This window comes from Siniperca chuatsi, linkage group LG17 (genome assembly GCF_020085105.1).
Source record: "Siniperca chuatsi isolate FFG_IHB_CAS linkage group LG17, ASM2008510v1, whole genome shotgun sequence".
NCBI classification, from domain to species: domain Eukaryota; kingdom Metazoa; phylum Chordata; class Actinopteri; order Centrarchiformes; family Sinipercidae; genus Siniperca; species Siniperca chuatsi.
Window position 1 is genome coordinate 4,580,149 of NC_058058.1, and position 15,647 is coordinate 4,595,795.

Below are 15,647 nucleotides of genomic sequence, written 5' to 3' on the forward strand. Positions count from 1 at the left end.
TAATAAAGTAGTAAACAAATAAGGAATAAAAAAAAAATAATCTAAAACTTAACGTGAGAAAGTCCTTGTTTGTTGACATATTAGGCTCATGGTGTTTTTTAAACCACAAATCCTGCAAGTATTTCATTGCAGCCTTGCTTTTATCATGCCATTTGTTTTCATTTTATTTTATAGTCTTGTTGCTTTATGCCCCTTGTGTTGAATGTTTTATTTACCTGCTAATATACCAAAATGTTGTATTTAAAAAGAACATATTATTAATAATAGTTCCCTTTTATTGTTTTGTACGCTGTGTATTGTATGTTTTTGTGTTGCATATTTATTTATTATTATTTAAATAACTTCTAATTAGTGCCGTACAGTAGCTTAATTATGTCTTGTAAAGCACATGATATCTTAATAATATTTACCCTAACTCTACGCTACATGCGTGGTGTGCAGAGTGCTGTCAAATATACATGACAGGAATGTGCTAGTAGTAAGAGGCCAAAATAATCTCTGTCTCACACACACATAGGCAGGAGTGTGTGTACGCTGGCATGCATCAGTGAAAGTGAGGGACAACAGCTTGACTCCACTAATGTGTGATTCGAGTTTCATGAGGCGTTCAAATGATTTTCCCCTGCTTCCTTTCCTCCAGACTTGGGAAGCAGCCATCGTTTAAAGTGTATTTAAATGGCTCCATCTCTTGGCCATTTGTCAGTAATGCACCAAAGAGTTACAGTCAGATGGCGCCACAGCTACAACACACTCTTCACTCTGCTTTACTTAAGTAAAAGTACTGATACCACACTGCATTCAAAAAAAATCTTACTTAAATAAAAGTATTATCAGCAAAATGTACTTAAAGTATCAAAAGTAAAAGTACTCAGCCAGTGTTTTCCTGTATTCCTGCTGCATTAATGTGTGTGTTGCATTTTACTGCTGCAGATGTTTAAGGTTGAGCTCATTTTAACTGCTTTATATACTGTTGGGTAGTTTAATCTGCAGCAATGCATCATGGTCTATAAGGTCATCACGTGTTTGTTGTGATGCTGTCCTGTGACAACCGCGTATCTCTAAGAAAGTCAACTTTTCATGAGGAAAAACTGTTTTCAGCTGTGTGACGACGCATTTTCCTGCTAATCCAAGAGCGGTTTAAAAGAGTTTATTTAGCTTTAGAAGTAGGAGGGTTTTCTCAACCCATAAAGGAAACACTTCATCCTTCAGTTCAGCAGAAACACTCAAAATCACTATGTGGTTTTCACTGGACAGGAAGGGGATGAACAAAGTACAAGTACCTTGAATTTGTACATAGGTGCAGTACTTGAGTAATCAGTTACATTCCACCGCTGTTTCGTGAGACACGTGTCTCATATGAGACTCCCCAGTCAAATCTGGGGGCAGCTGGGTGCTCAGCGAGGCTCACCTGCCCGCGTGCTCCAGGTGCACAACACCTGACCTCGTGTCACTGATGTACGTGGAGCTGGAGCTCTCTGAAAGTCTGCGCTTGTTGTGCGCGCGTGGGAGAAGGCCGCATGCGTCACAGAGAGAAACCACTTCAGCGTCCCGGTAGGAGGAAAGGGTGGATAAAAATACACACGGTGGATTAATTATCTGAAACAAGTTTTGAGGGGATGGAAGTTGTGCCGAGCTGCTGTTTCCGTAGCATTCTGCAAGTTTACAGTGTTCACATCAGTATTTTATAGCAGGAGAGTTGTTGGTAGCCCTTTTTTTTTTACTTTTTAGCGCTGGACCCTGAAGGGGTCATGGCTCAGAAAAAGTTTGATGGAAACAGACGAGTAGTTTAATGGCAGCTGTGTGTTTTCTGAACGCAAATCTGCTCCTAGACCACACCGAACAAGTGCGTCATTTTAACCATTTATAACTTTACAGCAGCACCTAGCCATCAGTGGTGGAAAGTAACTAAGTGCATTTAGTCAAGTACTGTACTTGTTTTTTACTTGAGTATTTCCATTTTCGGCTGCTTTATACTTCTGCTTCAATAAAATTCAGAGGTAAATATTTTTATTGCACTACATTAAATTGGTAACTAACTGGTTCAGATTAATAATACAAAGTATAATCAACAAACAAATGATGTATTATAATAAGACTTTATTGATCTCCAAGGGGAAATTCACAAGCTATCCAGCAGTATATAAAGTCATATATTATAATAAAATTAGCTCCACTTTTACCAGCTGCAATATTAAAGTGATGTACATATTAATGCATTAATAATCATAGTAATAATAATTAATTGGCATTTTTACTTTGGGTACTTTAAGTATATTTTCATGCTAATACTTTTGTACTGTTACTTAAGTAAACTTTGAAATGCTGGACTTTTACTTGTAAGAGTATTTCTACACTGTGGTATTGCTATTTTTTCTAAAATAAAAGATATGAGTACTTCTTCCACCACTGACTGATCATTAGTCATTTCCATGTAAAACCATTTCTCTAAATTGCCATCACCATTATACCACAACACCATTTACCAACTTCTATTTGACAGCTCACTTGCCCATACGAACTAAAAATGTTCAACTCCACACTAACAGATGCTTCACTTTCAGTAAAATCTTAAGAGGATTGGGTATAAAACCTTTTTTTTCCCCTCCACCACTGATCATTTTTATCTGAATCAACAGTTTTGATATCGGGACTATTTCTTCAGTAGCAAGAAGTAGTTCTAATGAAAAAACAAAATATCTGGGACGTCGTTTCTGGAAAGACATTGCTGTTGAGTTTTCTTTTCGGAAGATAATTTCTCGATAAAATCAAATACTATTCACTTTCGTTGTGGTTGGGTTGTATGTAGGCAGAAGCAGATATCGCACAACCTGAGACAATAAAACCACAGATATCTGTATGGCTAGATACCACTAGAGGTAAGATAGAAATGTTTTTATGTGGTTTGGTTGAACCGACGGCCCCTTTTGAACTCACTGCTGTGGTTAGCCTCAAGATAAAAAGGGGAAGTAGAATTTTTTTTTTTTTATTCTAACTCAATGGGGAGGGCCACAAATTTAATTCAAAAATGAAACTGTTATAATATCTGTGCAGTTGCTTAGATTCTAGTATCTGTTACTATGCAGCCAACACAGGTTACTTTCACTGAATGAACAGAAGCCATTCATAGAAATCCACTAGACAAAGGTGACCTCGCAGCGAGCACCAAACTTCCACTACCCTCCAAGGAAGATGATCAAGTGTGATAGTTAAATACATTTTGGGCCGGCTTGACTGCTACTGTCACAATATTTTTACAAAAAAAAAAAAAGGGCTGTAATTTCTGAATATTTTCTTAATAATTTTCCTGGAAACAACCATGTAATTTGATAGTAACTGTAGGGAAAATAGAGAACAGTGTTTAATTGGTAGCTTTCTAATGATTTCATTCCAATTAGTTGCCAGTGAAATACAGTCTTGTACTCATTGCACAGCAGATCAGCTGAACATGAAATGTGAGATCTGTCTATAGTATACTATACTAATTCCAATGGTAAATTATTTGATAAATAGATGAATATTTACTTGGGTTTAAATGGAGCTTTTCTTTCAAGGAAAATCCTATTTTCCCATATATTTAGTACCAAATTCCATACATACAAACTACATACATACATCTTTCCTGGAAACCTCATAAGAAATTGAGGACCTGTACAATAAAGCTTTACTTTACATTACTTGACTCCAACACAATACGATCAAACATTATTTCTCACTATTAGAGAGGGAACCTTTGTGGGGAAATTCCAGATATTAGCTTTTAACATAAACTTAAAAACAGTGGATGTAACGTTTCAGTTTTTTTAAATTTTATTTGATTTGAGGGTTTTCAACAACTCACTTTTAGGCAAAGAAAAGGATAGTAATTTAGTAATAATATTACATGTTTTAGTTTTACAGAAAAAAGAAAAAACACGTCTGGACAGGACCTAAGTAATGAACTATGTGTACACGCTTTTGTTACAAAAATTGGGCATAACTGTGGCAATGGGGGAGTAGGTAAAAGGGGTACAGGGAGGGGGAAAAAATATCACATCGATACATATACTCATCCCACTGTTTTACAAAGATAGTCCCCAGCTCCTTCCCTCCCACCCATACAATACCAACAATGATAAAAGAAATTATACTTGGAGTAAAAAACAGCAAATAATCAATATATAATAAAATATAATACGAATTGTACAGTACACTCCGGTTATTTCTGTTGTCCTTTTCAAATCCTGAACACATTAACAGTTTGAGTCATGTTTTCTCTCCATCCACACCTCTTTTAAAAAATGACAAAAGTAGTGTACATTAAAAACAAGGTCACCAACACTTTTCCTTTTCAGTCACTTTAGCACATCAACTAGTATTGCCTTTTGTGACAGATAAGACCTTTTAATGTTGTAAAAGTCATTTTAATGGAGGTTCTTAGACCATCGGGTCAGGATTTCCTTTTTCTTAAAAGATAAATTTATTTTGAGGGCAGATGTCATCTCAGTATAAAAAGTGAGAGATTCTCCACTGGGGTAACAAATAAACACATATAGAGCAAGAGACACGGACTATACTGTTTAACTGTGAATAATGTCAAAACTATTTGAAAAAAATAAAAATGGTACTAAAAAAGGTACCTCACTTCTACAATAGGCATCCAATCCATGTTTATGCGCAAACACTGCTAACGGGAAGATTTAAAAATAAAATAAAAAGAGATGATGGAAAGAAAACTGGATTAATGCATTTTTTCAAACAGGTGCTTCTAAAATTGTCATGTGGTCTAGAGTTCCTTCACCTTAAGGTAAGCGTGGGGGGGGGGATAACAAGGGTGATTCTGATTTTGGGCCTTTTGAAGTTCACGCTAATTTATCAACCACCTTTGCTGTAGTAAGTTAGGATTGTATACAGATTAATCCGGGAGGGGTGAGGGCATATTACGGTAGTTACACTAAACCCTCCCCATTCTCCCATCTTTCTGTTAAAAACTTGCTAGCTCTTGCTTGCTTCTTGGATTATTTAAAAAAAATAAACATAAAAACAATCTAGTCTAGAAAACTGTTTTTTTTTTGTTTTGTTTTTTGTTTGTTTTTTTACTGACTGTACTCAGTCAGAACTGTTGATCTCTCAGGCTGGACCAGAACTGGGACCGTTAGCTGGACTGGTGAATGGTCACTATCTGACTGGTCATGTGATGGTGGAGATTTCATCTTCATCAGTCCCCAGTTCCCGCCCCCGCTGCCGATGGTTATCCCCCGACAGGAGAACTTGTGGCGAGCCAGAAGCCTGGGGTTCCAGAAACTGTGTCGGCATTTGCGGCATTGGAATGCAGCTTGTTTAAGATGCTGGCCCCTGTGTTTCAAGGCTTTGTGTAATGAGCTGGTGCGTCTTCCACACACCTGGCACCGCAGACGGGCGTGGCGGCCTGAGATCCGGGGTGGGTGCCTGATGGCGTGGTGGACCAGCAGAGAACCCTGCTTGGCGTATGTGGCGCTGGGGCAGATCGGGCAGGGGAAGCGCTTGATAGGGACGTCCATTGAGGTGAGCCCGGTGACTCTGACAGCACCTCCGGACCACGACTTCACTTTCATCACACTGCCCTTTATCCTCAGCTGGGCCAGGAGCTTTTTTTGTTTGAGCTGTGCCTGCAGTTTGCCCCTCTTTTTCCTCAGAATCATCAGCTTCCTGCGGGTGTCTTTACTCAGAGGGACGCCCACCAGCTTTCCGTCTCGCATGATGCTGTGGATCACCACTCGCTTTTTTTTTTTCCTGTGCTTTCTTGTCTGTCCATGCCGCTTTTGGAAGTTTTTTGAGCGGTAGTGAAAAGGGTGTTGCAGCTGTTGTTGTTGTTGCTGTTGCTGCTGCTGCTGCTGTTGTTGTTGTTGCTGTTGCTGCCCGGAGGCCCCTTGCTGCATGTGAGACGACCCGGCGTAGTTGGAACCTGATCCAGAATCATAGAAGAGCGGCGAGTATCCGGAGGGTTGGGACTGGTTGACACGCTGGCCGCTGCGGTCGATACCATGCTGAGACAGCTTGTGGCGCACTAAGCTGTTGGAGTAGGCAAAGGCTTTACCACATACTTCACAACGAAAGGACTTTTCCAGCCCTACCCCGCCACCGTGGACAGTCTGTTGATGTGCCGTCAGGTGGAAATAGTGGCGGAACGATTTCCAGCATACTGTGCAGGTATAAAGCCTCTGAGAGGGGGTGCCAGATGTTGGAGACTTTTCTCCTTGGGAGCAGGACGAGAAGTAGTCAGAGTTTCCCGAGTTGGCGACTTGACTGATGGCAGCAGCGGCACCTTTAATTCTCCTCCCCTGGCTGTCGATCTCGCCTTTTCTGTGCAACTTCCCGTGTCTCACTAGGCTCTGTGCATAGGCAAACATCTTCCCGCACAGATTGCATTTGTAGTTCTTTTGACCAGAGTGCACGGTCAGATGCTTGGTGAGGTGGAAAGGCTCGCGGAACATTTTGCCACATACATCGCAGGCGTGAGGCTTCTCCCCCGTGTGGACGCGGTTGTGGCGCCGCAGGGTCTCCGCCCTTCTGAAGCGTTTGCCACAAATCTGGCAGCTGTACGGTCTCTCTGACCCGTCCCCTAAAGGTGCAGGGCTCCTTCTTCTCCTGACGATGGTGCTGGGGTCCCTCTTCTCTCTGGGCTTCCTTGGCCTCCTGGGCTTCGTGTGGGGCTGGCTAGGGTGGGTCAAAGGCATGGTGGAACCATTGAGGCTGGACGTGGATGACGGTCCACCCATGTTACCAAACCCCAACCCCCCAAGCAGGCCTCCGATGATATCCCTCCTCTCTCCTTCCCGGCTTTCTGTGTTGATATCACAAGAGGCTGCGGCTGCAGCGGCGATGGCCGACATCGCACTGCTGGTGACCTCATCCTCTGAATCATCCAGTAGGGAGGAGAGGGGGAGGTGTGGCTGCGGTTGTTGCTGCTGCGGTTGGTGGTGATGATGCGGTTGCTGGCTCTGTGGATGGGGATGAAGAGTTGGGGCTAAAGGGGCCTTACGGAGAGTTTGGCTGGTCATTTCAGTGGCTAGCGTACCCTCTGAGGAGTACAGAGACGAAGATTGTGATCGTCTGTAGTCATCGACCCCACTGTTGTAGGACGACTGGTTCTGGTAGCGATTTCTGGAATAATCTGTTGCATATTTGTCATTTGCCATTGCTGCCCCATCGTTTGAAATTCCTACCCTGTCTCCGCTGCTTCCCATTTTACTGCTGCTTGGGTTGGATGATCCGCTCCCTCCGGTGCCGGACCGGTTTTTTGAACTGCGAGGAGGTTTGCCACAGGCACCAGAAGCAGCATGGTTGAGAAGAGAGGTGCTCTCACGGAAACAACGCCCGCAAGCCGGGCAGCGGAAAGGCTTCTCGTCGTGAATCTTTTCATGTCTTGTAAGTGACTCTCGACGGTTGAAGGACTTTTGGCAGATGTTGCAGACAAAAGGCCGGTTTTCTGAGTGGGTGACACTATGTTGGATGAGGTGACCCCTCTTTTTAAATCTCTTTCCACACTCGCCACAGCAGAATATCCTCTCCGGGCTGGGGGAGTTACAGTCTGACTTCCTGCTTTGGCTTTCTGGTGTCAAGCCGTGGCTGCGGAGATGCCGTCGAAGGCTGGAGAGGTGGGTGAAGGTTTTACCACATTCACCACAGTGGTAAAGGGGTTCCGGTTCGGGCTGGCCAGATGAACTATTACTGTGGTTTTCTATGGATTTGGACAACTGTTGGTTACCGTTGGCTACAAGGACAGAGGTGGAGTTAGAGGAAGGAGGGGCAGACGAAGAGGAGACAGTGGAGGATGACTGTTGCTGTGAGGACGATGAAAGTAGAGAGGAATGCTGTGGCTCGCTTCCGATGCCACTTATCCCAGATCCTCCTCCCACAAGGCCTGATGAGGAGCTCTGACTGTGTCCACTTGAGCTGCTGTTATGGCAGTTACTAACACTGCTGCTGCTATGGCTGTGGCTGCTGTGACTACTACTGTCCGCTTTCCTCTGGGGAAGGTAGCCCGCCATTGCTTTTTTTCTCCTGCTTCCTCCACTCGAAGCTGACGAAGACGAGCTGTCTCCTGTCTTTGCTGCATCGTCTTTAGAGAGGGACAGGTGCAGGGGCAGGGGGAGGGGAAGGCCAGCCTCTTGCTGCATTAGTGATGCTATTTGGTTAGAGGAAAGAACTGGAATGCTTTGGAAATCAAAACCACCCAGTGGGCCAGGCTGGGGGGCCGGGTGGAGAGGGTGCGGGTGGTGAGTGTGGCTGTGTGGATGAGATAAGGCATGAGGGGTCAGCTGTTGTTGTTGCTGCTGAGGCTGTGGAGCTGTGTGGCTGTGACTGTGGGAGGAGTGGAGAGCAGGGGGAGGGGCCAGGGCTGAGTTTGAGTCAGTGGCCCCTTGGCCCAGACCCAAACCCAAGTGGTTGTGAGTGCCTTGCTGGACGAGGAACTGCTCCAGGCTGCTGTTGGTGGGGACGCCAGACAGGAAGTACTGGTTGGCGGCAAGCATGCAGCTGAACTGCTGGTGGAGGCTGCGGGGATCAGATTGGCCGACTAAGGGGACTGCAGTGCTGCCAGAGGGGTTGTTGGAGGCTGAAGCAGAGGTGGAGGGAGAAGGTGAGGAAGAGGGGGGACCAGGGGAAGGCTGGGGGACAGAGAGCCCAGGATGCAGCGGGGGAGGCGGGGGCGCAGGTGTTACGACCCCCCCAATGACCCCTGCGCTTCCTCCACTGCTACTCCCACCAAAGTCAAAACGTCCCATCCCGGAGTGGAGCTGCTCCTGGGCCAGCGCAGCCTCGGCCGGGTGAAAAGGCCGCAGAAACTGTGGGTATCCCGATGAGGAGCTCCCACTTCCACTGCTGCTACTACTGCTCATCTTACTGGACTTCCTGGAGCTGTGAGATGAAGAGGACGACTGGCTCTGATGGGAGATGGGTGGGGGAGGGGCGCTCATTTTGGCGAATAAAGATGAGGAGTCAGCGAAGGCATTACTCCGAGAAGTCTGGAGGGATCCGAGGCCGAGGCCAGACAGGAGGCTTCCAGAGGTGTCGGCGGAGGGCTGGTGCTGCTGCTGGAGTTGCTGCTGATGCTGCAGTTGGACTTGCTGCTGGTGGCTCAGTTGTCGTTCTAATCCAAGCCCTTTGAATTGGTGGGCCTGGTGTCCACTTAGCATCTCCAAAATGTCCATGGGGTACTTGCTGAATTGGAACATCTCCAACACAGCCGTGGCAAAGTGTCACGAAGCCACAACTGCCACGTGCACTAAGTCCGTAATTGCTGGAAACAGCAGTGAACCCTTGTCAAACTGACAAGGTGTGATTTTCAGAGGTAGTCCTGCTGTGATTTCTACCACAAACTTCAAACAAGCCGTTATAATCCACCAAAAGCCGATGCTTGATTTTCTCACATAAATATTTCACTAATACTTTTACTTTCCATTCAAGAGTGAAGCCTTCAAGTGCTTCTGTGGGATGTTACAAAAAGCGTCATAAATAGGCAATAAACTAAATTATACTAAAAAAAAAAAGAGTCTGTAGTGTTTCTTTAAAGTGTTCCATAACCGTATGCTGATTTTTAAAATCAGGTCAGCAGTCCCATGAAGTGGAGTGTGTCCATTATTTCAGCAGAGGATGAACCATTGCTTCACTGCCCCTCTGTCCCTTCATGGAGTTTTTCTGACAGCCTGAAGAATGAGAAGGGGAAAAACAAAAAGACAACGATGTCAGTTAGTGATTCAGTGACTTGATACAGAGCAGAGAAACAAAAAACACTTCTGACAGAGAGAGTTCAAGCTTTTCTTGCCTTCAGTGCCTCAAAACCCAAATGCTGAATGTAAAAAAAAAAAAAAAAAAAGAGGAACCCCCTGAATAAAAACAATTCTGTTTAAACACAAGCAATTAATTCAGCTGTACTTGAGACAGCTAAGATCAACATATTTTTTGCAGTTTAGAATTTAATGTCATGTAATTTAACGTTTGGAGGTTCTTTTATTGATGTGACAATTTTATTGATATAAGAACCTATAAAATCACTTTGTTGAGACTGTCAGGTGTTCCTGGTAGGTTTTTGTGATGTTGTATTACTGCATATTGCAAGTGGCAAGTTTCATGTATTTATTTTCTAAAATGCATTTCCCCATAGAAAATAAAGAATAACCGTGACCACCACGTCTAAAAATTTTGGCTAAAAATACATGCACGTTGACAATGTCCAACGCAAGATAAGAGGAAATTGTGTCACTGCCTTCCCTCTTCATACTGAATACCCACTCAGAGGCCTGAGCGGCTGTTGCACAATACTTTTTGTACAACTGTGGAAATCTTAGAAAGCGCTCTGCTTTTGAATGTTTGCTCAACCTGGTAAAATGTTATTCTTCAGCTGGCTTTCTAATATCAGCCAGCTTCAACCCAATGAACCAACAGCTACAGTAATTTAAGTTTTTTCAACAGTTCATTTAAAAAAAAAATCTATGTTTTGGGCAAGCTGTGCGACCAGACTGTATTTTTATTTTTGACATTTAGAAAGGTCCACTGTGTAAAATTTATGAGGAGTTATTGGCAGAAATTGAATGTAATATTTATAAGTATGTTTTAATTAGTGTATAATCACCTAAAAATAAGAACCGTTGTGTTTTCATTACCCTAGAATAAGCCCTTTATATCTACAGAGGAAGCGGCTCCCCTTCCACGGAGGTCGCCATGTTGCACAGCCATGTTTCTACAGAACCGACAAACCCAACACTGGCTCTAGATAGGGTCTTTCACGAGTTTCGCAGCCACCGTAGTTTCTCCTACACGCTTGGAAGGGGAAGGTGAGGCGAGCGGTATTCAAATGGTTGCAATCTGCAACTTCACTGCTAGATGCCACTAAATCCTACACACTGCTCCTTTATATGTGTCTTTTTTTGTCACTGTCTTAACATGAGAGAGCAGTTTTAAATCATGTTCAGTTTTAAAATGAATTACTAGGAACAAAGCTGACAAGAGATAAACTAAACAAGAAAAATATACATTACAGACAAAAAGATACAAAAATACAACTTTCATCCACTGGTGTCCATTTATGAAACTGAAATTTTAGTGCAATAAGCAGAACAATGACTTATTATACTGGTTTTCTACTACTTTATAGTGTGAAGATACAAATGCCAGTCAAACAGTACACTTCAGCACTAGTGAGTGTGACAAACAGAGCCTAGAGAGGGAAAAAGAAGAGAGTGGCAGCTCAAAATGCCACACGACTCCTGTCCAGCTCCTGCTGGATAACATGGCTGCCTGTCGCCTCTCTCTCTCTCTCTCTCTCACACACACACACACACACACACTCACACTCTCTCTCTCTCACACACACACACACACACTCTCTCTCTCTCTCTCTCTCACACACACACACTCACTCACTCTCACACAGCTAAATGCCAGATTAAAAAAAGGTGGTCTGGTGCACAGTGTCTTTGTGTGCAAGAGGAAAACAGGTGCTGCTGAAAATCAACATTCAAGCTCAGCAAATCCCTTCTGTCAAAAATGCAGTCTGATATTTAGAGATTTGCATTTTCAATTAACTTCACTGATTATGTTCCTGTATTGTTTTACTACCAATAAGGGAGAAACTGTATTCACACAAATGTGGGCCACTACATAGAGCAGCAGCTTGATACTGTTAACCCATCAAGGAATGCAGTACCTCGCTACCAATATAGAAACTGATGCTTCTAGTGTTATTTCCAGTGTCTGATATAACTCAGTCACTTAGCATTGGACACCTAGAGCATTCACAACCGAATCCCAATCAGACAACATAACATAAAAACCAAGCCTTTTTGTCAAATCTTTTAAATTCTGCTTCAGACCCAACCTTGGTCAGTCAAAAAGAAGAGTAACATACACCATGTGAGTTTCTATGACTGCAATTTTAATCTAAAACAAGATTTTTTTTTTTTTAAACTGATGTACCCAGTTGTTCAGAGCCAGTGCTCAAAAGAAACACTCAGTGTTAAAATTTGTATAGTTTTAAATTTTGAGTAATTAACACTAGCTTTTTCAACAAAATATTTTGATTCGACACCACCTCAGTCTGAATACTGCTCATTTGTCTGAAAAAGATAAACTGAAAAACACTCCAATCTTAATCTGATTACAATGACGCCGTCTTTATGATGAGAAATGATGCTTCTCTCTTTCACTGTAGGTAACAACCTCTTCCTGAACAGAAATAAGACTTGTGCTCTTGTGTCTCGTCTTGCCTGGGCGACATATCTTTTTAAAAACTGAGGTTAATTCTGCCCTTTATTCTGACCTTCCTCTGGCTTTGCACAGAGCGCTTGACACGAACAACTCTCCCCTTGGGGAGACTTCCCTTAATTGGGGACCCACTCAACTTTCCCTGGGCCCCATACGAATGACCACCTGTGGGTCTACAGTGAAAACCTATCAACATCACTGTGCATCTGTGAAAAAGCAGAAAGGTCTTGAATGCTACAAGGAGATAACTGTTTAAAAGCTGATGAACAACAAGGCCAAACAAACATTGAGAAGAACGATGCTTCTATAAGCATATTTACCACTTGTAGAAGAATCTAATTCTCTAGGAAGAAAAATAATTGTAATCAGGCTGCAGCCTACTTCAGAAATTGACTGAACAAACATTTATCAACAAGAATCACATTACCCAAATTTAGAAGTCAATCTGCTGCCCAACTACAAAATCAAATGAATCTAAATTCTGCTCAGTTACCAGTGTGCCTAACTGGGACGGCTCGAATGCAAGTAACTAGCTGGTCGTTTAGAAAACCCGCACGAGCCTGGAGTTAAGATCCAAGACTGAAAACGTCTGACTGAATGCTACCTGGATCTTGACTGGAGAGGGAACCTGCTAGGAGTCCTGAGAGAGTCTGCAGGGTTTCATTTCCAAGCAATCAGCACAGCAGCTTAATGATTAGCGGCCTTTTAACCAAAGAAGAGACACAAATTAGTGTATTGCCGGCTGCAGATTGGTTGAAATAAAACCTGACCACCAGTCCACGATGTATGGGGTTGACCTCAGATGTGTTCAAATGTGAAAACATTTTGCAACATTTTAGTTGTTGAATGGTACACTTTCTCCCAACTGTACGCAACGCTCTGCAACTGCCTTCAAAGTCTGTTTGCTACAGTTTGGTTGGCGTGTCGGGGGCAACAACAAATACGTCCCATTTAAAAACACAAACGTATAAACTCAGATTTATCACACCATAATACAGCGCTCTGCATCTTTATTCAAGTGTGTAAAGCTTTGCAATAAATGATCTGAAAATACTTAAAAAGGGTACGCAAAACAGTGTTAGTTCCCCACTGTAATAGCAACTACAACCAACATTTGCACCAAGATGTTCAGTGCACCATCCTTTCCATTAAAAAGAAAATGTTTGGTTTTTATAATGGTAGTGCTGAACATGACCCTGGATTCATCTGTGTCCTAGAACAAGACAGCGGAGGAAAAACCTTGTCACCCATCTGTATCTCTTATTGCTCTCCCTTAAATGATGCTTTCTCTACCAGGTGACAGTAAATTTATTATGAAGAAAAATGACCTTTAACCCTTTGATTAGCAGCTATTACAGATGCACAGCGCCATCTGTAGCATCAGTATCAGCAACCACAGTACAGCTTCTTAATAGTCTGCATCAGTAAATCAACCAATCACTTTTCAGAGACGTGCGCTTATTAAACATCTTTCTCTGTGAGGAAAATAGGCGGTCACTCTTATCCAGCATATGAAACTGCATAACTTGTCAAAATCATAGCTTTACTGAGCACAACAGGGTTTCTAGCCCTTGAGTCCCATTTTCAGGTCCCAGAAATCTCTGGATGAAAACAATTACAGCGCTGTCAAGTTGTTATGTGCTAGTAGTATGCTGTAGGCTATTCTCAAGAGCACAGAGGAGCTCAAAATGGATTTTAGTGCAATAATAATATATTTGTCCAACCTATTTACTTTTGTCTTTATTTCAGTGTTGTGGTTTTAGAAATGACCCTGACTGCATTTCAAGTGACTTCATGTAGGTTGAGAAGCTCTGTAGCATAGTTTTTTAAGGAAAATAGAAAATATTTATCCTGTTTTTTTTAAATCATCAAACACCAAGTTACATATTTCTTATTCATTTAAAAAGATATTTTCTTACAAAAAAAGGTAGGCAGCAACTTGTTCAGATTTGCAGAAAATGTGTGTGTGTATCTTGTGTGAAAATAACTTTTTACACACACACACACAGCCAGTGGTGTCAGTTAGTCTGAGCTGCTGATTCTGCATCAGTTTTTGCAGAGAGCATGCGATGACTGCACAGATATGTGCAGTTTAAACTGACTATGTGCTTCAGTTTGCTAAATCTCCTTTAAAGCCCACACTTTTAATGCTGACAATATCAAAACAACGTGGGAGCAGAGCACAAGTGACAAACTGAAGCTAATTATGCTAACAGTTTGTTTGACAATTTGGAGAAGTGTGATTGCATGTTGTGCCATCTTACCGGCTGATCCACAGGTCTGGGAGCTCCCTGTTGGACCGCAGCTGTGTGTGTGGGGGGGGGAAGTGTCCGCTTTCTCCGCCGACAACCGGTGGCTTCAGGTCGACAGCCTGAAACAGATGTACCGATGACCGAGCAGGTTAGACAGATAAAAATTACTGTTACCACTCACTCACCAGCGTCTGCTAGCATCCATCAATCAATAGCTAACGTTAACTAACTGCCAAAATGTTGCACTAACGGTCGTAAAAGCGCATACTTTGTGCCACATTTCAATCACTCACAGATACAAAGTGTTTTAAATTGAGCTAAAATGTGTGTAACAGCGTTATGCTACTGATAATAACTAAACTGACATAAAGGAGGTATCCCGGTTGGATAGCACAACGTTAGCATTGCTAGCAGCTTAGCCAAGTCGCTTAGCTTGGCAGCTAGCTAATTAGCTAACGTACTCCTGCTGGAAACGGCTTTTGTTTTTGTTGTTTTACCTTGTAGCATACGATGGCGGGGTGCAGAAAAGCTCAGAAACACCGGAGTAAAAGCGTGAAAACATCGAGCGGAGAGTGCGCCGTGAGAGCGGGGTCCCTACTGCCTGACAGCGGGGCCTTTTTCTTCATCCATGGAAAAACACTGTGAAAGGCCTGGCTCTCCATCGGCCCGGGAGGGCTGCTTTTCACTCGCTAACAAAAACTATTTCCGCTGGCCTGGCTCGATATGTCCATTGTCTGACGCCACAGTCCTACTGCTCGACCGGCCCACTGCTCGTCTTCACTCAAACGGCGCCTTTGTTTTGTTTCCGTCGTGTTTTTTCCTTCTTTTCTCCACGGTTGGCTGTTTTCCGCCCTTGTCAGATTTAGGTGTCCCCCCTCTGTAGACGACGGCTCCTCCGATGCTGCTAGCGTTAAAATGGTAGTTTCCTGTCTGCATAATGGTTCCGGGTAGAGCCAGGCACAGGTTGGTCTGTCCGGCCGCGACCACACCGCCGCCGCCGCTGCGCTCACATCCACCTCTGCCCCTCCGTTTGCAAAATATGGTTTCTATCCAGCATGCTGCTCATGAATGAATAAACCGCGTGTGTGTGTGTGTGTGTGTGTGTGCGTGCACGTGCACGCATGTTTGCACTCCATTAAAAAAAAAAGATATCACCGTGCATTGTGACACTGTGTG

The 15,647-nt window shown here is 43.3% G+C and overlaps 1 protein-coding gene across 1 annotated transcript; it reads right to left on the reverse strand.

The window, feature by feature from the left end:
* Positions 1-3,784: 3,784 nt before the first annotated feature.
* On the reverse strand, positions 3,785-15,644 carry LOC122864864. The gene is made up of 3 exons (XM_044172587.1): positions 14,969-15,644; positions 14,484-14,590; positions 3,785-9,662 (listed from the first exon to the last, which is right to left on the reverse strand). The coding sequence occupies exon 3, from the start codon at positions 9,189-9,191 to the stop codon at positions 5,073-5,075; it is 4,119 nt and encodes a 1,372-aa protein (XP_044028522.1). The 5' UTR covers positions 9,192-9,662; positions 14,484-14,590; positions 14,969-15,644; the 3' UTR covers positions 3,785-5,072.
* Between the last annotated feature and the right edge of the window lie 3 nt (positions 15,645-15,647).

Bases quoted from the DNA above. Each gene is read 5' to 3' on its own strand.
- LOC122864864 (XM_044172587.1), bottom strand. From the start codon at position 9,191: ATGTTCCAATTCAGCAAGTACCCCATGGACATTTTGGAGATGCTAAGT.